Genomic DNA, 25,357 nt, shown 5'->3' on the forward strand with positions numbered 1-25,357 from the left:
GCTCGCCCCCGGGCCCGGCAGCCACTTGTAATTCCGCAGGGTAAACCAACGCCAAACGCTAAACAAAGACCTAAGCGTGTGTAGGTTCAAAGCCTCAAACTTTAGCACCTACAGCTATAAAAGTTTCTCTGTTGATCCTGGCACCATCAATTCCCATCGCTGCGGTATCCCGAAGGGGATCGTACAGCATTTTGCATCCTTGCAGCCCGGCCCTGGCTCTTGGCCAGTGAGTCACTTCTCTTTACTGCAGCTGAAATGGGAGCAGGAGGTTTCCTGGCTGCTTTGGTGACATCGCTCTGGGGGCTGGGCACGTCCCAGCTCACAGCCTGGTGACAGCTCTGCCACTCCAGCGGCCCATTAATCCTGCTGGTGGATCAGCCCACCGCCTCCTCGCGCAGGAGATGGGTGGCAGTTTTCTCTCCTTTTCCAGGCTGGAGAGATGGGGGTCGCTGGGGTTTTACCTGCAAGGCTGGTGGGAAAATGCTGCCATGCTCCCCAGAAGGAAACCCAGGGGAGCGGAGCCCTGCAGCTGCTAACTCTGACTGTAAGGCTCCTGACCCTGGCCGGGCATCCTGGGGACTGCTGGTCCCCGAGCCCAGCAGGGGGATAGCTTTTCCTGGTGCCTGGTGATGGGGTGCGGGGAGGAAAGATTCCCAGCCCCTCTGTACACAGGCATCACCCCCGACGTCTCCATCCCCTGGAATCCAAAGCAAGTGGAACCCACCAACCTGCAAACACAGCGGGACGCCAAACCAAACACAACTCTCAGGCAGAAAGTCTGGGTCAGGAAGGCACAGCTCACTCCCTTTATTCACAGCACAGTGGCTCGGTACATCGCCCCACAGATCTCCTCTTGGAAGCTCACCTCCTGCTCCTCCCAGCCCCGAACCTCCGGCAGCTCTGGAAGGAAAGCCAGCAACACGGCCGCCTTGCTAACGAGCTGGGCGTTGATGGGGGTCTCTGAGGCAGAAAGACCCCCGCTCAGCCAGCAGGGCATGCTGCACGCTGGGGTTCGTACCGATGGCAGCGGCGCCTCGCCCTCACTGCGGGTAGTGGATGGTGAGCGCGTGCTCCAGGCTCTCGCTGCAGGAGCGGGTGCAGCAGGGTTTGACCCAGCGCTGGGCCGACGGCCGGCAGAGCACTTTGGGGGCTGGCAAGTGGAAGCGCTGGGGCAGGGTCCCCAGCACGTCCTCCTTGGCCTCGCCAGCACCCAAGTTCTTGGTGAGAGGCTGCGGGTCCCCCAGCGGGGTCCTGGTCTCGGGGTCCATGGGCACATCCTTGCTGCTGGTGGTGCTGGTGGCTGGGCTGCCGACGGCCGCCTCCGTGACCTCCTGTGGCTTTGGGGTGAGGTGGCACATCCTGCGCCCAAATCCAAGAAGCAGAAGGGGGCATTTGTCCTGCCCTGGACAGCCCAGCCAGCACTAGGGCATGGCTCAGCGTGGCTCCATCAAACAGCCCGCAGGGAGGGAGCACAGAGGGAGAGGCTCTGGAGCACAGGGAAGTGCCTGTGCCAGGCCGCCATGGGCTGCAGTGCCCACGGGGTGCAGGGAACGGGGCGGTTTGGTGCACCCCAGGCTGGCCCTGAGCCCAGACCTCCGGTACGGCTGAAGCCAGCACCCTCCCAGACCGCCCCAAACCCACCTCTGATTCACATCCCTGCAGTTTATCCCCCTTTAGCTCTTCCTCACCCCTCCAAATGTGTGCCTTCGCATGGCAGACAAGCAGGGCTGGGGGCGCGGGGCCCCTCTGCCCCCCCGGCCTACCTGGGAGGGACCGGCAGGAGGCCGGGCAGCCTCTGCGCCGCGAGCGAGTGCCAGCACTGCACGGCCACGGCGTGCAGCCGCAGGATCCTGCGGTTCGTGCGCTTCAGCAGCCGGAGCAGCGACAGCTCCTTCAGCACCTGCAGAGCGGGGCGGGCAGGGTGAGCACCCCGAGCACCGCAGCCCCCGCACAGCCCCGCCGCGGGGACCCTCACCTTGCGGAGGTGGCTTTTTGGATCCCTGCAGCCCAGTGGGCAGGGCTGGTCCCCCATGTCTCCAGCCTGGGAGAGGGAAAGACAAGGAGACAGGTTAGGGTTAGGGTTAGGGCTAGGGTTAGGGTTAGGACTGGGGTTAGGGTGGCATCGAGCTCGTCCCAGCAAGCATCACCGCAGGCTTGCACTCGCTGGGCTCCTTTGGGGACGTGGGGGCATGGCCCCACAAAGCAGAGGTCCGTAATTTGGGAAACCCAGCAGGGGCTTCTCCCAGCCCATGGCATTGCCCAGGAATGTCCCCACGACGGTGGCTGGGGGGCACAGTGCCATTCCGTGGGGCTGTACCTCCTGAAGGACAGCTGGCTCCTTTTTGGGGGCCTCAAATGGCAGTGTAAGGCCACAGGGTGAGGTGCTGGGGCAGCAGCCGTAGGGGACAAGGGCTGGGTTGTGCTTGGAACTGGTGGTGGCAGCGAGGACAAGGGCTGTGACCTCATGCCTCTGTGACACCACAGCCCCAGTCTCAGCACCCAGCTGCGCAAAAGGGACGAGGGACAGTCCTCTAATGGGGGGCACAGATTAATGGGGAGCCAGCTCGGGTGACACAGTTCAAGACGTGGCTGGGAGTGGAGCTCCCCTTCCCTTCCTGGGGTATGGAAAAGCTGCAGGACCCCCCTGCTCCAGCTGGGCCCAGGGAATTGGGCAGGGACAGCCCAGGACACCAGGGTGGGGACAGGGGAGCTGCCAACCTGACTGTGGATGTCCTCGAGCAGATCCTGGGGACAGCACGGGTGCACAGAGCAGCTCCCAAGAGCAGAAGAACTAGGGCACAGGGCCAGGTCTGCAGGTCGAGGGTCATCCCGTTCCTTCTTCCATCATCCCACAAGCCGGCAGCAAGCGAACCCGCGTAGGGCCAATGCCCAGCAGTCCGGGTACAGCCCTGGGGGGATTTACTCACATTTACCCGTGCCCGACTGCTCGGTGTGGGCAGCAGGACACGGCTGCACTGCCACATGCTTCATTCAGCTGGGCACGTCACGGGGGGAGACCAGGCGAGGAGGTGAGCCCAGCGCACTCGTGGACCTGCCGAGGAGAGCACACCACCACTGCCACGAGCAGCTTTGGAGGGCTGCCTTTTGCAGGTGTGAGCTATAAAATCCTGTTGTGGCTGAACTGAGACCTCCCTGCGTTTGTGTCCGTACGTGAGCATGCGTGCACGCTTCACACACTTCGATCCCCGATGGCATCTTCCCATGGGAAGCTCTCCCTTCCTCTGCTCCTGCCCAGAGAGGAGGAAAACCAAGCCGTGCAGGGACCAAAAGGCTGGCGAAAAGCAGTGGGGCAGAAACAAGCAGCTGGCCCTACCTTGCACAGTGGGCAGGCAGCTCCTCTCCTGGCCATGAGCATCTCTCCCAGCCCCACGGTGCCCTCAGCACCATGCTGAGCACCCCTCAGCTCCTCAGGGCCAGGGCTGCATGACCGCACTGGGGTGATGGGGCAGGCACCCACGGGGAGCCCCGCTTCCCCCCGGCCCGGCCGCCCGCCCAACGTCAGCGGCTCCGCGTGCTTCCCCGCCGCCGTCCCCTGCTCTCGGTACCCAGATGACTGTGAGCAGCGCTTTGCCAGGCCGGGGAATGTGTTTTCACCCAGCCATGTTTAACCACAACACAGCAACAGAGAAGGTGGCTTAAATGTCACTGCTGGAGGAGGCTGTTTCGGCTGCTCCTCCTCCCACTTTCCCTGCTGGCTGAGCGGGGCCCGGGTGGGTGTTGGGACCCTGAGCTGCCGGGATGGTTTTGGGAACGAGGACACACCGGGATGCCCAGCCCTTGTGCAGCACCAGCTCCATGGGCTGTCTGCAGGAGACCCCAGGGCCACCTTCTCTCCCCGTGGGTTCCCACATGGCAGCATCAATGGGGTCACCATGCTGAGGGCACAGCCCACCAGCGTCCCCATCCACCTCCATCCCCAGCCCCCTTCCCACCCTGAGGGCTCAGGTCGGGGGGGGCATGGCCCCGCAGCCCATACCTGGAGGGTCCCACGTCCCCTCCTGCGGCTGCCTCAGGAGGAGGCGGTGAGAGCAGGAGCGTTGCGCGAGGCAGCCTCCCACGCGGCCCGCGGTGACCTTCTCCACCACACTCAGTGCGCCCCGGTGCCGCGGCAGACAGGGCGGCTCGCGCACCCTCTGGCTCCCACTCGGCCCCCCCCAGCAGGTAAGGGCTGCACCGGCCCCCGGCCAAGGCGGGGGGCTCTGGTTTGGGGCAGGGAATGGGGAGAGGGGGGCTCCAGGCAGGAGGTAATGGGGTGTCCGAGCTGTTTGGGGGAGCAAAGTGCTTTGGGGGAGAGCCTGGAGCTCAGCAGTGCCATGCTGGGGTGAGCAGGAGGGTGAGGGAACATCACCTGGTTTGGGGGTGTGTGGCTTTGCACCCACCTGAGCACCCAGGGTGGCTGTCCCTGCCAAGCTCCTGTCCTCCCCTGGCCCCACAGACAGCAGGGAGGTCACCAACCCCATCCCATCTTGCCCACCCTTCACGGTGGTGTGGCACAGCTCTGCTCCGAGGGCTAACGGGGCTGGTCCCGGGCACCAGGGCAGAGAGAGCCCGCTTGCCCCAGCCTCTCACAGCCCCTCGCCAGGCCGTGCCCTCACCCTGCAGTGGTGCAGAGCAGCTGCGGAGGGCACAGCACCCACCTGGTGCCGGCTGGGGGCTGCTGCAGGCATGTCCAGCCCGGAGATATCACCTGCTTGGGGCTGTGCTGCATTTCTATTAAGCCGGCTGAGTTTTAAAGCTGATGTTGTGCAGGGGAAAAGAAAAAATAATAATTAAAAAAAAAATCATGATTATGGCAGAAAAGAGCATCCCTGAGTGGCCGGGCTCTGTCACTAACCCCTGCTGCTTGTGTAGCCCCCATGAAAGTAAGAAGAAAAGTGTGGTTTCCCTGGCGTGGGAAGCCAGCCAGGGCTGGGAGCTGAGCACAGGGGGAAAACAGTGCGGGCGGTGGGACCTGTGGCTGGCATTCAGCAAGCCAGAGAAATAACTCAGCACCAGCTGAACCTGCTGCTTTTTGGCAGCTCCTGCCCAACTTCAAACCTTGCTCTTGCATCTGTTCTGCCTCCTGGTGCCCCTGCCTGACCCACTGTTGGTCACATTGGCCCCAAGCCCTAGGAGGGGCTTCCCTTGCCCCCCGTCAGCCCTCCCCAAACCCCCCACGGGATCCCCGAGCTGTCTCGGTGAGATGGGGATGGAGCCAGCCCAGCCTGGCCCTGGCCCCTTCCCCCTGAGGTTCCACCCTGTCCGCACAGCACCTACAACCCCGAGGGGTGCAGGGACAAGCCGGCCCCGAGGGAGCATCCCCCCAGGGCCCGATGCTCCCCTGCATCCCCCTGGGACCGATGTCACCAGCGTGGGATTATTGCCAGCCTGACAGACGCTGTGTGCCCAGCCCCACCGCTTCCCAGCCCTGTCACCCTGCTCCCGGTGCTCTCCTAGATGCTCCTGCTCTCCGAGCCCCACGGGTGACGCAGCGCCTCCAGGACCTGCCCGCAGCAGCCCCACAAAATGCCTCAAGAAGGGGGGCTGCCGGAGGGTGCCGAAAGCAGGACCGTCATGGGGGGGCTCAGCCTGCCCCTGAAGAAGCGGGACATGACAGCGAGGAAGGCGCTGCCGGCCCCGGTCAGCCCCAGGCACTGGGGCTCCACGCCAGCTCCAGGTGCCTGGGTGCTGCCGGGGGGCCCCGGGGCTGCCTGCCCCTCGCCCCAGCGTCCACCCCTCTGCGCGAGGCCGGTGGCTCCTGCAGGCACCCAGCAGCCGTGGGCACGATGCACCCTGCCCGGGCACACGAGGGACCCCAGCTCCACCACAGGCACTGCTGATGGGGCAGCGGGGGGCTGCCCTCAGCCCCTGGACATCGCCACCACCTGCAGAAGGGGCTGGGGCACCCCCCGAGGCTGTCCCGGGGCCGGGAGCTGCCTGCACGCCCCAGCCTGGATGTCCCCCAGCAGGCAGCACGGGGACAGGCAGGACGTGGGGATGGGGATGGTGGGGGCCCCGCCAGGGCTCTGGTCTGCAGCCAGCCCGGTGGCACCAGCTGGGGCTGGGAGTACAGGGGGCACAGAGCTGGGCTGGGGGCTCCCCCCGGCAACCCCATTGCCCACAGGCAGTGTCCCCAGGGCATGGGTGTATTATGGACTGGCAGTGGGTACGGGCAAGCTGAGCAGGGCAGCTGCCAGCCTGCACGATGCCAGTGTCCCCCCACCCACACCAAACCCCTCGGAGCCCCCCAGCCCCTCACCTCCACCTTCCACCAGCGCTGCCCCTCCGCAGCCCCCTCCCAGGGCGGCTTCCCCGCAGGGGACAGGCGAGGAGCAGCCACCTGCTGACACGGGGGCTGTCCCCACGATGCCCACCCCGGTGCCTGCCCACATTTCCACCTCCCCGGGGCTGACCCCCACAGCACCGTCCCACGCATTGCTCTACTCCCAGCCGCTCTGCCCCGCAGTCGCGTACCGGCAGTGCCGAGCCCCGGCCGGCACCGGGGGGGCTCTGGGCCATGCTGCTGCCCACGGCCAGCACGGCCTTCGTGCTGCCCCACTTCCAGCGGGGCTCCCTGGCGGTGCTGCCCGGCGGTGAGCAGAGGAAGGTGGAGGAGCTGCGGGAGGAGGATTTCCTGCAGTGCGCGGCGGCCGGCACTGAGCTGTGCATCAGCTCGTGCGTGGTGCGGGGCATCCAGAGGAGCTCGCACGCCGGCTTCGCCTCCCTGAGGGTCTGCCTCAGGGAGCAGGACGGGCAGGTGCGTGAGGGTAGGGGATCCCCACCTCCCCAAACGCACGGGGGCTGTCACGGTGCGGGCACTGACACGAGCAGCCATCCCCTGCACTCTCTTCACCCAAAGGAGCTGCCTGGGCTCTGCAAATATTTTTCCCCCAAAGCTCTGCGCCTCCAGGAGCTGGCAGTGAGGGCTGCCAGGTGCAGGGAAGTGAGCAAGAACATCAGTCCTGCTCTGTGTGGAGGGAGGGGGGCACAGGGAGAGGCAGGCCAGGCTGCATGGTCCCACCTACATGTCCCCACCACATCACCAGCCTCATCCTTAGGGGACCCTTCCAAGCGTCAGCCCCAGAGAGCTGAGAGCGCGCAGGCAGGGACCAGCCAGCCCCGGCCCCCTAACCACGGAATCGGGGGCTTTCCTCAGTGCCAGGCTGGCCCCGGCCCTACAGAGGAGAGGGTCAGAGGCCAGGGAGGGCTAAAACGGGCGAACTCCAGCTCCGCCACCACGCTGCTGCATGGCCTTGGTCGCGTCTCCTGATGTGGAAGGGAAAGAAGGAGCTGCGGGGCGCGGTGGAGCTGCCGGGCTCGTGGAGGGCAGCTTGGGAAGGAGGTGGCCAGCCTCCCAGCCTCAGGAGGCTGCCCTGCAGCAGTGGGGCAAGCAGGGGGTGCCGGTGGCATTGGGGCTGCTCCTGACACAGGCCCTCTCCTCGCCCTGCCCAGGTCTCAGTGGAGGTGCTCCAGGAGTTCCCCTTCTTCGCCCGGCACCGGGGCTGGGTGTCCTGCTGCCCGCACAGGACCTGCCAGCTCTACCAGCTCCCGTGCCAGCAGCTGGCCGTCGGGGACATCTGCATGGTGTGGAGCCCGAGGAGGCAGGGACATGACATCCACAGGGCTCAGCAAGAGCCTCCTGGGGAGCGCTAGCCCTGGTGGCCACCGCGTGCCCCCGAGGGGCATGGCCAAGGAGCCGGGCACGGCCGGGCGGTGCGGCCCCGCTCCCCACGCTGAGCTGGCCCCCGCGCTGCGGGGATGCTCATTTCTCAGCAGCCACATTCCTTCGAGGGTGTTTATGGCTTTGCTGTCTCCCCGCTGTCCCAGACTAAAATCTCCCCTTTTAAGGGAGCCTCGGGAACTCGGTCGCTGGAGTTTCACAGGCTGCTCCCTCGCAATTTATTGCCTCGGGGAAAAAAAAAAAAAAAGAAAGAAAAAAAAAGCCTTGTTTTTCTCTTTGCTCCACGATTTACTGAGCGAGTCAAGCTGCGTCTCATTCCCAGCGCTGCGTGTAAAGAATAAGATCTATTTTCACCACCGAGTGATTCACCTGCCTGGCACCAGCTCACCTTTCACTTAGCAGCTGTCTCCCCGCGCAGCTCCATCCTCGCCTCCCGCCCCGCAGCACCCTGACTCACCTCCTGTTTTCTACAGACCTGTAATAGAAGGGAGAAACCTGACCAGCAGCAGCAGGAGGAACGAGTCACGTTGCGTTTTCTCCTGATGACGGGCACGCTTTGATGCTGGCTTCCCCGGGGACCTTTGGCAGGAGCTGAGCTCTGTGTCCTGGAAAGAAGATGTGTCATTTCCTACCTGGGCTGGCGACCCGGACCTCCAGGGAACACCTCCCAGGGACCTGGGAATTGCAGTTAGGGCGAGTGCTGGTGACACACGACAATGCCATGAGCCTGCACCCGCGGCACCAGCGATGCAGGATGCTGCTGCGGGTAGGGGCAGACCCTGCGGGCATCTCCCAGGGGCCGGCGAGGCTTGTAGTAGGGAGCCCGGGGAACAGGTGGAGACTCCCCACCACCTTCGGTGTCCCCTCCGACCTCCTGCCTTTTGGCTGGGGGCAGGCACGCCTGGCCAGGAGCAAAACTCATTACGTGGGGCTGGCTTGCCTGCGTGCGTATAATGGGACTAAAATGGGTGCCCCGCTGCGCAGCACGGCTTGTGCTGAAGAGCCGGGATGAGTCAGTCTCTGTGCGGATGATATCAGAGCTTCGCCAGCCCCCTCCCCGCCAGGCGGGACGGAGGGGACGCAGCAGCGGGGTGCCCGTGTGTGGGGCCTCTCGGTGCTGCCGGTGCCGTCACTACCGTGGGGATTTGGGGAGCCGCAGGGAGCTCGTGAGCACAGAAACGGCCTCAATGCCTCGCAGGGGAAAGCGGTGCCAATCGGCGCAGACATCTCACATAGCAGAGACCTGAGCTAATTCCCTGGCCCTGCCTCTCGCCTCCCCATCGGCAGGGCCGGGCAGGGCCGAGGGGTCAGCAGCAGGGACAGCTGATGTTGAGCACGCTGCCCGGACACGTGCTGGGCACTCGGAGCTGGGGGCAAGCGAGGGCCGGCGGCTGCCCTGAGAGCCTCCCCCTTCCTGCCACCATCCTGTGAGCAAAGCTCATCCCTCGCACCCAGCGGCACCCACGGGAGCTGAAGCCAGCAGCTGTGGGCAAGAGTGGGGGGTGCGGGAACGGGTCCCCAGCTCAAACCCGCTTTCAGCAGCAGGCGGCAATTTGGGGACAGCAAAGGGACAGTAGCCAAAGCAGAGCTGGGACGCAAACAATACCCAGTTATCTCCAGCCATGCAGACAGCGAGATAAACAGGCTGAGAGGGGCCGGCAGGACGTGCCACAGACACTGGGAACTCCCTTGGCAGAGGCCTGGAGCAGCCTGCGTGCAGGGCTGGTGCTGGGCATGGAGGGCAACGAGTCACCCGCTGGGAGCAGCCCTGCTGAAAGTGGGCAAAACACCCCAAAAGGGGATTTTGGGGGTGCTGCTGGGGCAAGTCAGGGCGAGCTGCAGAAGGAGTCCACGGCCTGGCCACAGAGCGAGCTGTCCGAGCTGCGTCAGCTGGCCGCTTGGGAAGAAAAGCATAAAAAAGGAGCGTGAATCACAAGCACACTCCCTGCCCTGGCACAGAGGCTTCTGTCCCCGCCACGCGTGGGGCAGAGCTCACAGCCCCCCTGCCGTCTGCGAGCGGGCTGCAGAGGGGGTGACACTGCCCGGCCGCGCCCCCCAACCCCCTGGGGGACCCCCCTACAGGGGCACCAGCACCGCGGAACCCCCCCCAGGACCTCTCCTCTCCATGAGCACCGGCTACTGCGCGCCGCCCCCCTTGTTCCCCTTGTCCCTCCGCCCCACCATCCCCATCCCCACTCGGGGGACCCGGGGGGGGGGTCTCCCCGCTGCCGGTCCCCGCCCGCCGGGGCCGGGCTCGGCGGCGCCGCCCCGCGCAGCGCCCAGCACCGCCCCGCAGCGCGGCATGGGCGAGCGGCGGCCCGCGGCGGCCCCGCTTTGAGCCGGCCCGGCAGCAGCAGCCGAAGCCGCATGTCGGGCTCCGGGGCTCGGAGCCGCAACCGGCGGCTGCCCGGTAAGTACCGGCCGGTGAATGGTGGGGGGAGGTCGGAGGGGTTGGATGGGGGAGGACGGGCAACCCGGTCCCCCCCCACCGCGTCCCGCAGCGCAGCTCCTGGGTGCTCCTTGCGGAGCGGCGGTGCTCGCCTCGAAGCCTGGCCCTAATAACGCGGGACCCCAGCCCCCGAGCCCCGGTGCTGGCCCCCTGCAGCCCGGCCGGTTGGTGAGGGGCTGCCCGGAAAGCTCCGTGCCCGGGAGGGGGATGCGCTGCGGGAGCACCTGCCCGGAGAGAGCCCGAGCTCGGGCACCTGTTGGGCCACAGGTTTGGGGCACGGTGGGGTGGGCACCCCCGCCCCCCCCAGCACCCGGAGGAGCGGGTGCCCCCCCTCCGGTAAGGTTTAGGGGCCAGAGGAGACCAAGCAGAGCGACAGTGCGTGCGAAGGTGTCGGGGGACAGGGTGCCGTAGCCCTGCCTCGCGCCTGGTCCCTCCTGGGCACCGCGCTGCCCTCCTGGCTCCCCTGTCCGCCCGCTTCTGCGGGAATTGAATCAGGGCCCCGTAAATAGCAGGGTCTTATGACACAGCTTCTGCTGGGGAAAGAGCTCTGGGCGGCAGGGATATTTTTAGTGCTGAGACGCAGGGGATTTGGAGAGCGCTCGGAGGAGCGCAGGCGATGAAACCGCTGCTCAGACAGGGGTTACAAGGTGCCATGTCCTCCCCGTCTCGTCACCCCCCTGCTTTTCCTAGCAAATGGCTCTGCCAAAACCACCGCCTCCCTCGCACTCGCCTGGTGCATTTCCTCTCACCGGGGCTAGGGTTATTTTTTGCTTTGCTGTAACACGAGGTCAGGCGTGCCGGGTGGGAAGGGACCGCGCAGGGAATTCACACTCAAGCAGCCAGTGTCCGGGCATCCCATCCCCACCGGGCTGACCCTGCACGCTCCTCAGCGGCGTTCCCAGCTCTCCCCTCCAGCCGCTTCTCCCAAGGCTGAAGGAGCTGTGGGCCCTTGGGACTTCCTTGTGCCACAGTGGTTTTGTTGGGGCAGGGCTGATAGGGAAACGCTTGTGATCTCTGCGGGGCGTCCCAGGGGATGCTGTGGCAGCTGAGGAGTTGCCTCTTCCTCTGCTCCGTTCTCCTGGCAGAGGCAGGGAGTGCGAGGTGCATCCCGCGAGCCAGCGGCAGCAGGGTGCCCCGGGCCTCTCTGGAGGTGCATGGTCAGGGGCTTGGCTCTAGGAAAGTGCATGGAGGGGGGGGCAAAGGAGGCAGAGCGAGGCTGCCCCAGCTCCGTAGGGAGCGAGCCCACGCTTGGCACAACCTCTCATTTAACCGGCGCACCTCGCCATCACCCCTTTTCAAAGAAGGTCCTGAAAAACAAAACTCAACTCCCTTGAAATTTCCACGAGGTATCAAAGAGCTATGGTCTGAAGAAAAGGCCGTCCCCATCCCCTCTTGGCCTTGTGCCTCCGCTAACAAGCCTTCTCCCACCCCCAAACACACCCCTCCCATTCACCAGCACAGAGGGGGTTTGTACTGGGATCCCGCGGACAAGGAGAAATGGAAAACACTTCTCCTCCCCAAGGAAACGCAGCCAGACAAGTGAAACGCACTCAGCTCCCTGCTGCCTGACCACCTTTCCACCGGTACTCCCTTGAGCTCTGTTCTGCCCTCGCCCCATGCGAGCCACATCCCAGGAGCTGCTCCCTTCCCTCCCACGGCAGGGAGGATGCGGATGGGGCAGCTGGCAGCGCCTCCCTGCCCAGTGAGCCGTGAGAGCCGGAAGGATCTGCAGGCAGCGGGGCGCTCGGTGCCGTCCCAGGCGCGCGGGAGGTTCAGCCACCACCGGGGAGGGCCTGGCTCTGAATGCAGATAAGCCTCCGGCCCCTTGGCTGAGCTCGCTGTAGTAATAACCATGACAATAGTAATAAAAGGCAGGCCACCAGCAGGTACTGACAAATCCCCCGCGGTGCACAGGGGCCGCATTGTGTGTGTGAACGTGTCTCTCGGTGGGAACATGCCAGCCGGATGAGACAATCCCCACCACTGACAGCCAGGGAGCATGACCAGCCGTCACATGGGAAGGGCAGCGGCAGGGAACGCTGCTCTCCTTTATGTCCCCAGCCAGGGTTGCTGAGTAGCAGCCACACACTAGCAGGGCTGTTTGCTCCTCCTGTGCCCGGAAAGGCCTGGGAGGAGGGGGAAGGCTCCGTCCCCGACTCTCACCACGGTCACGGGTCAGGCAGAGCCCAGCGGTGCAGCTGCCGTCTCCCGCTGCCGGTGTTACGTACATAATGGCAGCTCAGTGCTCGTGCCCAGCGCCCCAGCCAGAGCTCGCAAACAAGTTCATAAACAGGTCCTGCTAATTTCTCCCGCAAGAGAAATCCCGGCGTGCCTTCCCCATGCACCCACAGGAATGCTGCCACCAGCACTGGTTCTGGCTGTCCCCATCACGCCCTTCCGAGATGGACACTGAGAACGTGAACGGCGAGGAGCAGCCACGCTCACAGCACTACAGGCAGCACCTGCCAGCATTTTGGTTTGTTTTGCATTTGCACTGCAGGATTTGGAGACTCCACCTTACCTTGAAATTAGGGCCCCTTTGGGAAGATGCTGCACAGAGAGCTGGGCCAGCGCCCCACATCTGGGAGCCTGAAATGAGACAAGGCGGACAGGCGGGGGGTCACGTCCTCCTGCTGATAAAAAGCTGGCACAGTCTGCTCTCTGAGCCCAGCCCGATGAGCTCTCCTCAGCCCTGAGGAGCATGATGAACCGTGGGCTGTTTGCCAAAGATTTGGCACAGCTGGGCTGGGGGGCAGAGCTTTGCCTGGGAGAGACAGGACAGGGCTGGCTCCAGCAGCAGCAAAGCAGCAGCTCTGTAGTTAGCGCCCTGGTCACCTCCATCCCTGTCCCAGTGCAGCCCCTCCTTGTCCCTGGCTGAGCCCTGCTGCAGGTGGCAAGGCAAAAACCTCCCCTGCGCTCCATGCTGAGGGGCAGCAGCACCCGTCAGCTGCTGGTTAAGCAAAGCCTAACCTGGATCGTGCTTTTGCCACCGCAGCTCTCAGCCCAGGTTCTGCTCAGCACCGCAGGCCTCTGCAGATGCCCCGTGCTCAGGTCAGACATGCCAAGGCAAAGGCCCCTTCAGGCGGCCGGGGTCGCTGCCCCGGCCATCCCAGGAACATGCTGAGCAGTCAAAAGAGGAGCAGAGCCACTTCCAGAAAGAGCTCCTGAGGCAGGGGCCTGGGGTTCAGCTGAAGGATGTCCCAGAGAATGGGGTGCAGAGGGCAGAAGAGCACTGAAAGGGCTCTCGTGATGTGACGTTTATCTCCAGAACATCTCCCCAGGCCCGCCGCCTCTCTCCCGTTGGGATCCTACACCACTGAATGTTGCTGACAGCCCCCCCGCTGCCCTCGTCCCTGCTCCTGCCAGGCAGGGTGGGGATGCTGAGCACTGGCTGCTGCTCAGCTCCCTCCCTAGCCCGGAGGAGTGGAAGGTTTGGGCTGTGCTCAGGCAAAGCAGGGGATGTTTGTTTGGTTCCCTTGGTTACTGCACTGCCTGCTCCAGTAATCACATTTTCCTTGTGCCGGCTGGGCCAAGAGCTGCAGAGAGGAAATGTGGAACAAGTGAGGCCAAACACCAGCCTGGGAACAGCCAGGGTCACTAGCCATGGCCCCTCCGTGCCGTTTGGGTCCTACCTGCTGTGAGTACCCAGCCCCCAAGGGATGCACCAGCTCCTGGGATGCAGCAACAGGCTCACTTCTGCTTTCCTTCAGCAACTGCCCAAGGGCTCCGTCGTTCCCGTGCGAGCCAGGGACACAAGCACCGGCGCTGAACTGCAGGAGGAATTACAGGAATGAAAATGTTTGTGCAGGCAGAAGCCAAGCTGGCTGTGCAAGCAGGGGATGTGAGCGCGGGAGCCTGCGAGCGTGGGTGCGGCTGTATTTATAGCGACGGTGGCGGCAGGGGTGGCAGCAGGGGTGAGCGTGTGCAGGGCTAACGAGGTTCCTAATCCCTTTTGTTCCTTATGCATTCCTCAGCCCAGAAAGCCTGGAGCACTAACGCCAGTTCTTGTTCCAGGGAGTTTCCCCTGCCTGTTGACATTCACAGGCAACCCTCTGTTTTGTAGCAAGAAAGATGAATTCCGAACATGTGCAAACCATGGCTGATCTCACATCAACACCCTTTCCCCCTCGATAATTTACTTCAGCAGCAGTGAAAGCACGTGGTCTCCCAGCTCCTAGCTGCCCTGAATCTCAGAAGCGAGGTCTGAGGCTCCGGCACAGCAAGTGCTGCTGGTGCTGCCACTCTGCCGTGTCACATCCACTCACGGTGACCAGATCACTGTGCTCCAGTAAATCAGAGCAGAAGGGAATCACCTAAGCTCCAGCACGGCAGTGCCATGTGAGCTGGGACAGACAGGAGGGCTCGGACAGCCCCGCCTGGCCTGACCCTCCTTGCCTTCCTCGCCAGCCGACATGGAGCAGGGGCAGCGCAGCCTGGACACGGAGCAGATGCAGCAGCAGCAGCTGAAACTACGGGAACGGCAGAAGTTCTTTGAGGAGGTTTTCCAGCATGACGTAGATTTCTTCTTCCCTGTGTCTCACCTGCAGATAGAGCATCGGAGACGTAAGTGCTGTGGGCACCGGCACAGGGCTGGGGGTATTTCAGGGAACTGGCACAGCCGTTAGAGGGAGGTTGGATGTCCCCAGTCCAAAGGCAGCTGGGGACGTGCCTGTCCCGCACGGAGACAGGACCACACACACTGCGTGTGGGTGTACGTGTGGATTACTCACACCACTTAACCAAAGGCACTGAACTTGGGTACCCTGGCTGGCTCCCCGCGTAGTTACAGCTTGAGACAGGCTCCTTCAGACAGCAGTTTGGGACAGGAACAGTTGCAGTGAAACAGCGAGGTTTTCCAGAGGGATGTTTTAAGGAAACAGGATTCTCCCAGGGACCTCTTACCAGCAAGTGGAATTCAGTTTCCCACTGCAAGGCTGGCCTCCCACTTTGGGGTCCTGCCTGGCATCTGTGGGACAGACAGACCTCGCCCCCACAGGCTATCAGTGCCCTTTGCCTGGCACTTGCACTCACCTTTTTGCTGGCCTCTCTCCCCACAGCCCCCTTAGGCAGCATTTCCTCCATGGAGGTGAACGTGGACATGCTGGAGCAGATGGACATGATGGACCTGTCAGACCAGGACACCGTGGACGTGTTTCTGGGCTGTGGGACAGAGGAGAGCAGCGGTTCTGGGCCCCTGCCAGGTACAGGCAGCCCGAGCACTTTGCAGTCCAGCACAGGAGCTTTCCTGCCCCCAGCACCCCCACCAGCTCATTCTTCAGCCCTGGCCGCCCTGCTCTGTCAGTCGCCCATCCCAGCGCTCAGCGTGCCTGCGTACCCACGCACACCCCCTGTACAAAGACAGCCCCTTGGTGTCTGGCCAGCTGTGAGGTTGGCCAGACTTTACCCTGGGCTGGTCCCTGCCTCTATCCACCTGCACAGCCCAGAGGTACAGAGCCCATAAATGTATCTCACTGCAGAAGACAAGAGAGCTCAGACACTTTCCAGAGTCTGCGGGGAAATTCTCTTGTCCTTAAGCTGCTCCAGAGCAGCCCAGGTCTTGCCATGATTTTCTAGGCCCCCACCACACTGCAGAGCTCACTGGACTAAGCAGGGAGGCTGCAGGAGCCCTCCTCTCCCCAGCCACCCATGAGCCAGCAGCAGAGCTGTGCTGAGGTCCCACAAGCAAAGCCTGGGGTGCCAGCACCCCACGCACATGCGCTGCAGTGAGTCACCGAGGCCAACCAAACATCTCCCAGACATCTCCCAGCACATCCTGCCGGCTGCAGCCGACAGCCGCACGCAGCACGGCTCCGAGCCCTGCCTCACGCGAGACAGAAAAGGCTCCGCTGCCAAAAATGGGGAAGGAATGCAAGGCACGGCCTGGCGCCAAGCTGGGGGGGTGAGATGGGGAACGGCAAACGCGTGGCTCCCACTGCACCTGCAAGTGTGGTACGGGGGGGGCAGTGCAGCCTGCAGAAGAACAAGGTGTGTTTGTGGGGATACCCGTGAGGTTTGGGGGGCAAGAAGCCTCCAGAAGCCTTTTTCTTCCTTCTCTTACCTCTCTCTGCTCCAGGGGCAGACGCCAGCCAGTGCCCAGAGGAAATCACCCTACCAGTGCCCAGCACAGCCGAGACCAAGTCACGCATTTCCTCCACGTCGTCTGTCTCCACGGATCCCAACAGCTTGGACACCAGTGAGGAGGGGGCCGAGACCCCCGTGGTGCAGTCGGATGAGGAGGACCTGCAGGAGGACAGTCCTAAAGAGCAGGCGGCCAGAAGCTAGCAGCCAGCTCTGCCCTGCTCCCAGCCTCCTCTGTACGGACCTGCCAGCCTGGAGGAAGGAAGGCTGCTGGCACTCTAAACCCCGTCCTGGACTGCTGCCCTGCAGGAAAGGGGAGATGTTTCTCCCCCTCTCCCTCTACAGGTTCTCCTGGCAGCCAAGGGAGAAGGAAAGGGGTGTTGTTAGGCTCCCAAAATTAACTCTTCAGGCTTTGCTGCTAACACTCCCTGCTTCATTCCCCCCCCGAATGCTCAGCATCCCACAGTGCCACACCGTTCCCAGGAAGCCATCCCTTGGGTTCCCAGCGCCCCCAGTCCCACTGACAAGGATCCTTTCCGGACAAGCATTTAACAGCAGCAGACACAAAAATAACACTCCTGTCTAACCCAGCAGCGGGTGTGTGTGTTACTGGGAGAAAAGGGCGCTGGGGATGAGGGCTGGGTGGGGACTGCAGGAGGGAAGATGGGGATAAAGCGAGCGTGTTGAGGGTAAAGCTGAGAAGCAAATGACCACATTTCTCCTGCTGTACATCCCAGCTCCAGCACAGGGTGGGAGCAGGCAGCACAGACCTCTGCTTGCTCCGCAAAGAAGGATGGGCGATAGTGGAGCTGGTTACCAGCCCGTGCTGCCTGCCTCATGGAGGCTGCTGCATGGGCACAGCTGTCCCAAAGAGGGGCTGTAACTACCCACAGCAGGGAGATACCCTGTGCCCACCAGATGGGAGGAGTACTTCAGCACACGCAGCACCAGCAGCTGTTGCTCCCCAAGCCCAGTACAGGGAGCATTGTCCCGGCTGGAGGCTTTGAGGAGCGCAGGAAGAACCATTGCAGGGCAAGCCGGGGGCTGCTGCCTCTATCAGTGGCTGCAGGCCAGGAAAATGCTGTCACTGCTCCGGCTGTGTCAACACAACCACAGTCACCCCGAGGGGGGAAGGAGCCTGTGAGATAAGCAACAGGATCCTGGCAATGCCGTGCGCCCTGGCTGCTTCCCAGGAGTGCTCGGACCTGCTTGCCATGATCCCTCCTGCGCCAGGCAGCCATGCATGGAGGCTGCTGGGTCTCTGGAGTAAGAGGAGCGGTGAGCTTGATCATGTCCTTGTCCCAACACTGTCCTGGCGTGACCTTCCTTGGGCTGCCCCCATCCTGCTGGTGGCTGATGAAGGCAGCGGGCATCCAGCCGGATCCCTGCCTGAAGGTAGCCGCTGCCTCTGGAAAGAGCACGTCAAGGAGTGAGGGGGGGCAGAAAACGGAGGGGCAGTCTGGGAGGAGGAGGCTGTTGTGGGCAGGGCTGGGACACGGGGACAGGGCTGGGACACGGGGACAGTGTTAGGGCACAGCATCACAGAACCATCTAGGTTGGAAGAGACCCCCGAGATCACCGAGTCCAAGCTCTGCCCTAACACTAACAAGTCCTCCACGAAGCCTAAGCTCTACATCTAAACTCTAAGAGTAGAGCATCTACCCTATGTGTAGAGCATCTACCCTAAGCTCTTTTAGGTGTAGAGCATCTACCCTAAGCTCTACATCTAAACGTCCTTTAAAGGCCTCCAGGGAGGGTGACTCCACCACTTCCCCGGGCAGCCCATTTGTGAGGACAGGCCCTGTGACACGGGAACGGGCCTTGGGACACGAAGACAAGGATGGGACGCGAGGATGGGGCTGGGGCACGGGACCGGCCCCGTCCCGCCGCGCCCCTCCAGCCCCGGCGCCCCCCGCCCCTGGGCCCGAACCCGCCACGGCCGGGCCGGGCCCCGCCGCGTCTCCATGGCAACGGCGGAGGCGGCAGCCGCGGGCCGGAAGCGGAAGCGCTGGGGCCGGGGCCGCCATGATGGCGGCGGTGCTGCTGCTGCTGGGGGCGGTGGGGCTGGGGGTGGCGGCGGCGGGGCCGGGGCCGGGGCCGGGGCCGGGGGCGGCGCTGCGGGAGGAGCTGCTGCTGCGGCCGCTGCCCGCGGGGGACGTGGCCGCCGCCTTCCAGTTCCGCACGCGGTGGGACGCCGACCTGCGGCGGGGGGCAGGTAGGGGCCGTGACGTCACCGCGGCGGGGGGGGGTGACGTCACGGGAGAGGGGCGAGCGACGTGGGGGGCGGGGGAGGAGCGAGGTCGGCGGGGGCGTGATGACGTGAGCGGGGCGGTGGTGACGGTCTGACGACGTCATCACGGGGAGAGTCTGCGTGCCGTGATGTAAGCTGGCTGCACGTGACGTCATAGCGCCGGCCGATGACGCTGCCGGGGGCAGGGCACAGCGCGGGGACGTCACTGGGGGTCCTGGTGGGGAGGGGGCGGGGGGCGCTGCGAGGCGTGGGGACACGGTGACAGGAGCAGGACGGGCACGATGACGTAAGCAGGCTGGGGATGATGACGTAAGCAGAGCAGGGCACCATGACGTGAGCAGGCCGGGGTTGATGACGTGAGCGGGCCGGCACTGACGCCAGGCGCAGTCTCTCACTACAGGCTCTTCCCGAAGGCGCTGGGGCAGCTGGTGGCGGCGCAGGGCGTGCGGGAGCTGCACCTCGCCCTCACGCAGGGCTTCTGGCGCACCCAGAGCTGGGGGCAGCCGCCCCTGGGCGCCCCCGCCGGCGCCGAGCTCTGGGTCTGGTTCCAGGACTCCGTCCCCGAGTAGGTACCTGCGCGGCGACACCACAGCCGCGGCACCGCCGGGCGTTTGGGGTCGCAGCCCATGCCGGGTGGGGAGCGGGGACTGTGGGAGGCAGGGCAGGGTGGCGGGCAGCACGTCTGTCCTCTCCCCGGGGCATTTCTCACCGAAGGCCTTGTGCACTGGGGCCTGCCTGGAGCTGGAAGGGGTTTGGCAATGCCCGGTGGAATAATGAGCCCGTAACAGCAGGGGCCGTGGCAAAAAAGGCACAAAGGGGAGGGCAGTGCAGAGAGAGAAAGCTCTGGTTTGCTAAAGGAACCAGTAATTCCCTCACGGGGCTCTGTGCTGACAGCCCCGTCGCTGTGGTGGGGGGTTACATCCTGAGCTCCCATCCATGACTTGCTTCCTTTGACTCCTGTTCCATATCTGCCACCGTTCCCTGGTGCACATTTCCTCTGGCTCAGCCCAGCAGCCCGGTGTGGGTTTGCAGAGCTGCCTCCACCCCACAAGGGGCCTGCCCGGCCAGCGCTCCGAGCGGCACGAAGGTGCCCCATCGCCCCCCGCCTGCTCCCCCAGCCTGTCTGCTCGCCTACCAGCTGTGCCCGGGGCCTGCCCCTGCAGTAAACGTTGCCCAGATCCCAGGTGTTAGAAGAAAACATGAAGAGGGTTGGAGAGTGAGTGACCTCCGGCCTCGGCTGTGAGCTCCTGAAAGCCAGCGGTCAGGGCAGCGTAGCTGTTGAATGGTGCTGATTCACCACCTGTTATCCCGAGCTACTGAGTAGTCTGTGGTGTGATGTCTTCCCACAGTGTTGACAAAGCCTGGAAAGAGCTGAGTAACATCCTCTCGGGAATCTTCTGCGCTTCCCTGAACTTCATCGACTCCACCAACACGGTCACTCCGACAGCGTCCTTCAAACCCCTGGGCTTAGCCAACGGTGAGCCCGACGCGTGCGTGCCTAAGGGCTGGCTTCGTGCGTTGTCCCTGCCTTGGGTTCTGCCCCGTGACGCTGCGGGGAGTCCGTGTGCGGGCGCTGCCAGGACTCCCGCTCTGGCAGTGTTTGTTCCTGAGTTTACAAGTCACTGTGATAAGATAGCCCCAGAAAGGGAAATCCGGTGTCCCAGAATAAACACCGCAGAGGCTGCTGCTCTGCTAGCTCGCCCAGGAGGGGTGGCAGAGCAAGTGTTCCCGCTCGGTTCCCTGCCAGCTAACTGCTGCCAGCTGCAGCAGCAGGTATCGGAACACAAGGGCACGGACAGCGGGGGCTGTTAACCTGTTGGAAGCATTTCCTCTCCCTGCTGATGAGACTTACACTTGAACAGAGGAAACCCACAAGCAGCACGCAGCAGATGCTCCCAGGCCCTCAGCTGTCTCTCTGAAAAGCGTTCTACAAAACACAAAGTGAGAACTGCAGGAGTTAAGGCGCTCAGAAAAAAAAAAAAATCTGCCATGAGATACCCTTACCTAGTCTCCAAATCCCTCTGAACAGAGTAGGATCTATTCCTGAAGGAGTTTGTGGCATTTCGGGCGCATTCAGAGCGTGTCGGGCTCCAGACTACACTGGAGGACGGAGCGGGTCTGCTGCTCTCGTGCCTGCCGTTAACCCTCTGCCTCCCTGCCCAGGGACGGATCACCGTCTGCTGCGCTACGCCGTCCTGCCCCGGGAGGTCGTCTGCACAGAGAACCTCACGCCCTGGAAGAAGCTGCTGCCGTGTGGCTCAAAGGTAACGGCGAGTCCTGCACTGGGGAGCTGGGGGCGGCCCAGCGACGTACACCAGGAAGGCTTGTGGCCGTGCAGAGAGCAAACTGTGGACCAAGTTTTCCTTCCTCTCCCCGCAGGCCGGTCTGGCCGTGCTGCTCAAGGCTGAGCGGCTGTTCCACAGCAGCTACCACTCGCAGGCCGTGCACATCCGCCCCATCTGCCGGGTGAGTTTCGGGCTCAGTGGCTCCCTCCTGTGCCTCCCTCCTTCAGCAGCTGGCCGTCTTCTGGCAGCCCAGTGCTTTAGGCACTGAGGAGAGGCTCGATGTTTGGAAGCTTTCCCCAGTGCTCTGTTCTGGACGGCTTTAACACCCCCAAGAGAACACCAGAACTCTCCTTGCTGTGACTTGCGAGGTCTCCAGCTCCTGTGCAGCGGATTCGGGGTCTCTCACAGCTGTTCTCTCATCTCACCTGTGTCCCACTGGGACTCTTGCAGTCCTGCTGTAGTTGCAGCTCTCTCCTGCTGTCTTGCCCTTCTGGAAGGTGTGATCAGAGCCACCTCTTTCTCTTTCCCAGGATGCTTCCTGCCTGGCTGTTTCCTGGGAGCTCAGGCAGACCCTCACTGTGGTCTTTGACAGCTTTACCAGTGGCCAAGGAAAGAAAGGTAAGCTCAGCCCCAGCACGCTGTGGCCCCTGAGTGCCCCCAGCCCGCCTCACACTGCTGTCACTGACTGCTCCCCGCAGACTGGTCCTTGTTTAAGATGTTCTCTCGCACTCTTACTGACGCGTGTCCTCTGGCATCGGAGAGCAAGGTCTACGTTGACATCTCCCCTAAGAACAAGGTAACGCTCCTGGACTTACAAGCACCCTGCTCTCTGTTCAGTCACTTCACGTGGCTGTGGAGCATCGTTGCCTCCACACTCTGCACAGACTGGTCCTGGAGACCTCCAGGGCTGCGGAAGGGCTGCAGCGGTCTCCTTCCTCTGAGCAGGGCTGCTCAGAAGTGCTCAGGATGAGTGGGGCAGTGTCAGCAAGCGTGTGAGCTGGCCGCTTCTGAGAGGGGCTTTGCCAGTTACTTCAAGAGGCACTTTCCTTCTCATGGCCCCCTTGCTTTCTCAGGAAAAAGAGTTACTGGAAGTGACCCCCACTCCAACATCTGTACATGAAGCTGTTGTCCAGGGAGACAAGAGAACCTATGCCGTCTACGACCTGCTCAGCCCCTCACTTTTCAATTCATCCCGCAGCCTCAACGTGCAGCTGAAGTGGAAGCGGCCCCAAGACAGCCGTGAGTGACCAGAGCGCAATTCCCCCTGCACTGTTGGCCCAGGCTCCGGCCCCAAAAGCACCTGGCATCAGCCTCTGACTCCTGTTTCTTTTTCCCTTTTGCAGAGGAACTGTCAACACCCATACTCCACGCTCAGCGCTACGTCAGTGGGTACGGGCTGCAGACCGGCGAAATCAGCACTCTGATCCACAACACTCACCCGTACCGGGCCTTCCCCGTCATCCTGCTGGAGACTGTGCCGTGGTACCTGCGGCTCTACGTGCACACGCTGACTATCAGCACTAAGGGGAAGGAGAACAAGCCGAGTGAGTAGATCCTCCCAGCAGCACATGCCATCCGAGTCCCTTGGCACAAGCAGCTCATTCCAGAGATGGTTTAGTCCCTCCCTTGAGCCCCAGCGATAACTGGGGAACAGGACTGGGAAACAAAACATCTTAGGATGTTTTCCCAGCCTTCAGTTCAGCACTCGCCGCAGATGAGGCTTTATTAAGTCTGTTCTGTAAGAGTCCCTTGGGCAGTGTTTCGTAACCCAGCAAGAATCTAAAGCAAAGGAAATTTATTTTTTTGTAGTTAAGGAACCTTGATGGAAAACTGACGAGTGGATGACATTTTACATTTTTACCTTTTCTTATGAACACCTAACTTTTGTGGGCCATCAGTGCTAAATATCAGCCAGATTTAGCTTTAACACATGCTTTTTATTACTTATTACGTCTTCACTTGCCCCAAAAACTTTTCCCAGGACAGTAGAAGGAAGATCACCCAGCTAGTGAGGTCTGTAGGCAACGTGAGGCTGCACAGGTGCCACTGCAGTGCCACTGACGGGTGTCTTTGGGGCTAGGTTATATCCACTACCAGCCAGCCCAGGACCGCAAACGGCCTCACCTACTGGAAATGCTGATCCAGCTTCCAGCCAACTCTGTCACCAAGATCACAATCCAGTTTGAGAGAGCCTTACTGAAGTGGACAGAGTACACGCCTGACCCGAATCACGGATTTTACGTCAGGTAAAGACATACCTCAGCTCCTTGTCCCCTTCTGGGCTTTGTGTAGGACTGGCTACCCAGGTCTCTGGGGCTGGGAAGAACTTGTGCTGTCCCTTTGGTGGCAGGACTGACACCAGTGCGTCCTTTGTCTCCTTAGTCCATCCGTGCTTAGTGCCCTGGTGCCCAGCGTCATTGCAATGAAGGACGTGGACGTGGAGGAGAGCCCGCTCTTCGCCTCGCTGTGAGTGTTCCTGTCTGCTGGAGAGAGGGGCTGTGCTGCAGCACACGTGGGCTGGTTGCAGTTAGCCCGCCAGGTCTTCACAAGCCTGCAAAGACTCGTGGGCCCCTGGGGAGCTGCTGCGGGATGTTCTTGATGTGGCAGGAACAGGGCACAGGGGCCCTTTCGAGAGGGGCTGCTGGCAGGGAGGTGACTACAAGGGACAGCTGTGGTGTGAGTCCCCTCAGCCTCTTCTGTGGTCTCTTCTGAGATTTGGAGGTCCTGGGGAGAGCCTGACCCCACGGGGCTGCAAGCACCTCCAGGGGCCACCCAGCTCCAGCGCTGGTCAGCACGAAGTGGCGGTCTTGTGCAGGCTGACACTGACCTTCCTGCTTCCCCTCCAGCTTCCCCTCCTCCGATGGCTCCAGCTACTTCGTGCGCCTCTACACGGAGCCGCTGCTGGTGAACTTACCGACGCCCGACTTCAGCATGCCGTATAACGTCATCTGCCTGACCTGCACCGTGGTGGCAGTGTGCTACGGCTCCTTCTACAACCTGCTGACCAGGACCTTTCACGTGGAAGAGCCAAGCCGGGGAGGGCTGGCCAAGCGGCTGGCTAACATCATCCGTAAGTTCAGGGGCGTGCCGCCCCTCTGAGAGCAACCAGGGCCGCCGGCGCTGGACACAGGGCTCGGTGGGAGCCCGGGGCTCTGTGGGGAGACCCAGGGAGCAGAGCGCTGCTGCCTCCTGTCTTTGCTGCCTGCATCTCTCCTGGGTCCTACAAGCTGAGAGATTGCTTCCGTAATTAAGATGGAAAAGGGCTCTAGGTGCGGTAACTACTGAGTGGCATTCACACAGGATTAGGAAACGTGCAAGTCGTCTGTTTGGGTGAGGAGTAACGTATTTACCAGGAACAATGCCAGAAGTAAACTTGAGCTGTTTTGTACATTTGTGCTGCTCGTTGTTTTTGCTTTCCTGACCCCACAGGCAGAGCTGGTCCCATAAGACAGTGTCTAGCAGACTGCCGTGGTCGGCTAGGGGAAGATGCAGACAGTCTAGGGGGAAGGGGCATGATCTGCACTGCAGGAATGGTTTCATCTGCTCTGCCATCACAGTTCCACAGTTGCCACATTTCACTGCCCTCCTTCCAGACTCGAGCACATTTGAGCCAGTTTGCAAATTAACCTCCAGACTTGGTCTGTAAGCTATCTGCTTGTTCCCTCTTTGATGCCAGGAGGTTATTCCATTTTTAAAGAAGCCAGGAGCAGAGCTTTCATTCACAGTTTTTGAAACCCCTCCACCTGCTTACCCTGTGCAGCAACTCAAGATCCTTTCCCCCAAAGCTCTGCCTCTGCCATGTATTTCTGCCTGTCTGTGCCACATGGTGTCCCCAAAGCCTCGAGGAGCCCGTGCTCAGCAGCCCCCCAGCACTGGGCTGGGAGCACAGGCGCAGGGGGCACAGTTTAACACGCTGCCCAGGATGGCTTTGCTGCTGGTGGCACGGTGGGTTCGCTTTCAGGGGTCCGCCCTTTGCACCTTAGATGCGGCTTTTGTGCCAGGAACAGGGAGCTGACTGCAAGCAGGTGAACAAAGCGCAAGAACCTCAGCAGGAAAAATATTGCTCTGAAGTGCTCTCTGCAGCTACCCGAAAGGAAGCTGTGGGGAGCTGGGATCGGCCTCCTCTCGCAGGTAACTGGTGACAAGAGGGAGCGGCCTCACGCTGCGCCAGGGGAGGCTCAGGTTGGAAACGAGGAGACTTTTCTTCTCACAGAGCGGTCAGGCACCGGGACGGGTTGCCCAGGGGGGTGGCGGGGCCACCTGGGGGTGTTCAGGGCCGTGGTGCTTGGGGACGGGGGTCGGTGGGCGGTGGTGGGAGGGGGGTGGCTGCAGCGGGTGCCCTGGGAGGGCTTTGCCAGCCTTGGTGCCGCTGTGAGCCCAAGCAGGAGCTGCGTGGGCACGGCCCCCAGCACAGCCCCACGCTCCCCGGGACAGCCGCAGCCCCCCCCTGCCCTACAACGACCCCAGCCCCCCCCACATCCCCCTCCCCCTCCCAAGGCCACACAGCTCAGGCGCGCTCCCGCCTGGCGGCGCCGCGCACGGCCCGCGCACGCGCACTGCCCCTTCCCCGTCCCCGGGGCCGCGCAGGCGCGCCCCCCCGCCCCCCCCCCCCC

The 25,357-nt window shown here is 62.7% G+C and overlaps 4 protein-coding genes across 9 annotated transcripts; 3 read left to right on the forward strand and 1 right to left on the reverse strand.

Annotated features, from left to right (window-relative positions):
* Positions 1-327: 327 nt before the first annotated feature.
* On the reverse strand, positions 328-21,176 carry TP53TG5 (TP53 target 5). Its single transcript, XM_035343537.1, has 5 exons — positions 21,170-21,176; positions 2,719-2,835; positions 1,976-2,041; positions 1,764-1,900; positions 328-1,359 (listed from the first exon to the last, which is right to left on the reverse strand). The coding sequence occupies exons 3-5, from the start codon at positions 2,030-2,032 to the stop codon at positions 1,041-1,043; spliced, it is 513 nt and encodes a 170-aa protein (XP_035199428.1). The 5' UTR covers positions 2,033-2,041; positions 2,719-2,835; positions 21,170-21,176; the 3' UTR covers positions 328-1,040.
* LOC118176517 (ataxin-1-like) lies at positions 4,049-9,594 on the forward strand. 3 transcript variants are annotated; one of them, XR_004755448.1, is made up of 3 exons: positions 4,049-4,182; positions 5,458-6,757; positions 7,453-9,594. XR_004755448.1 is itself a non-coding variant. In XM_035343530.1 (2 exons), exons 1-2 carry the CDS (start codon positions 6,518-6,520, stop codon positions 7,651-7,653), a joined length of 441 nt encoding a protein of 146 aa, XP_035199421.1. In that variant the 5' UTR covers positions 5,360-6,517; the 3' UTR covers positions 7,654-9,594. The 3 variants fall into 3 exon arrangements, 1 of the variants encoding a protein (XP_035199421.1); XR_004755447.1 differs by lacking the exon at positions 4,049-4,182 and adding an exon at positions 4,753-5,198; XM_035343530.1 differs by lacking the exon at positions 4,049-4,182 and having other exon boundaries at positions 5,360-6,757.
* Positions 9,958-16,798, forward strand: DBNDD2 (dysbindin domain containing 2). 4 transcript variants are annotated; one of them, XM_035343533.1, is made up of 4 exons: positions 9,958-10,091; positions 14,538-14,693; positions 15,188-15,331; positions 16,204-16,798. In XM_035343533.1, exons 1-4 carry the CDS (start codon positions 10,049-10,051, stop codon positions 16,410-16,412), a joined length of 552 nt encoding a protein of 183 aa, XP_035199424.1. In that variant the 5' UTR covers positions 9,958-10,048; the 3' UTR covers positions 16,413-16,798. The 4 variants fall into 4 exon arrangements, with proteins under 4 accessions (XP_035199424.1, XP_035199422.1, XP_035199423.1 ...); XM_035343531.1 differs by lacking the exon at positions 9,958-10,091 and adding an exon at positions 13,894-14,044; XM_035343532.1 differs by lacking the exon at positions 9,958-10,091 and adding an exon at positions 13,894-14,044 and having other exon boundaries at positions 15,188-15,321; positions 16,200-16,798.
* Positions 18,229-24,134, forward strand: PIGT (phosphatidylinositol glycan anchor biosynthesis class T). Its single transcript, XM_035343523.1, has 13 exons — positions 18,229-18,423; positions 18,847-19,024; positions 19,809-19,936; positions 20,623-20,723; positions 20,839-20,925; positions 21,275-21,362; positions 21,443-21,540; positions 21,818-21,983; positions 22,088-22,288; positions 22,825-22,990; positions 23,127-23,210; positions 23,591-23,873; positions 23,913-24,134. The coding sequence occupies exons 1-12, from the start codon at positions 18,234-18,236 to the stop codon at positions 23,841-23,843; spliced, it is 1,740 nt and encodes a 579-aa protein (XP_035199414.1). The 5' UTR covers positions 18,229-18,233; the 3' UTR covers positions 23,844-23,873; positions 23,913-24,134.
* The last annotated feature ends 1,223 nt before the right edge of the window (positions 24,135-25,357 follow it).

The sequence above is a fragment of the Oxyura jamaicensis genome, chromosome 20 (assembly GCF_011077185.1).
Source record: "Oxyura jamaicensis isolate SHBP4307 breed ruddy duck chromosome 20, BPBGC_Ojam_1.0, whole genome shotgun sequence".
Classification (NCBI taxonomy): Eukaryota; Metazoa; Chordata; class Aves; order Anseriformes; family Anatidae; genus Oxyura; species Oxyura jamaicensis.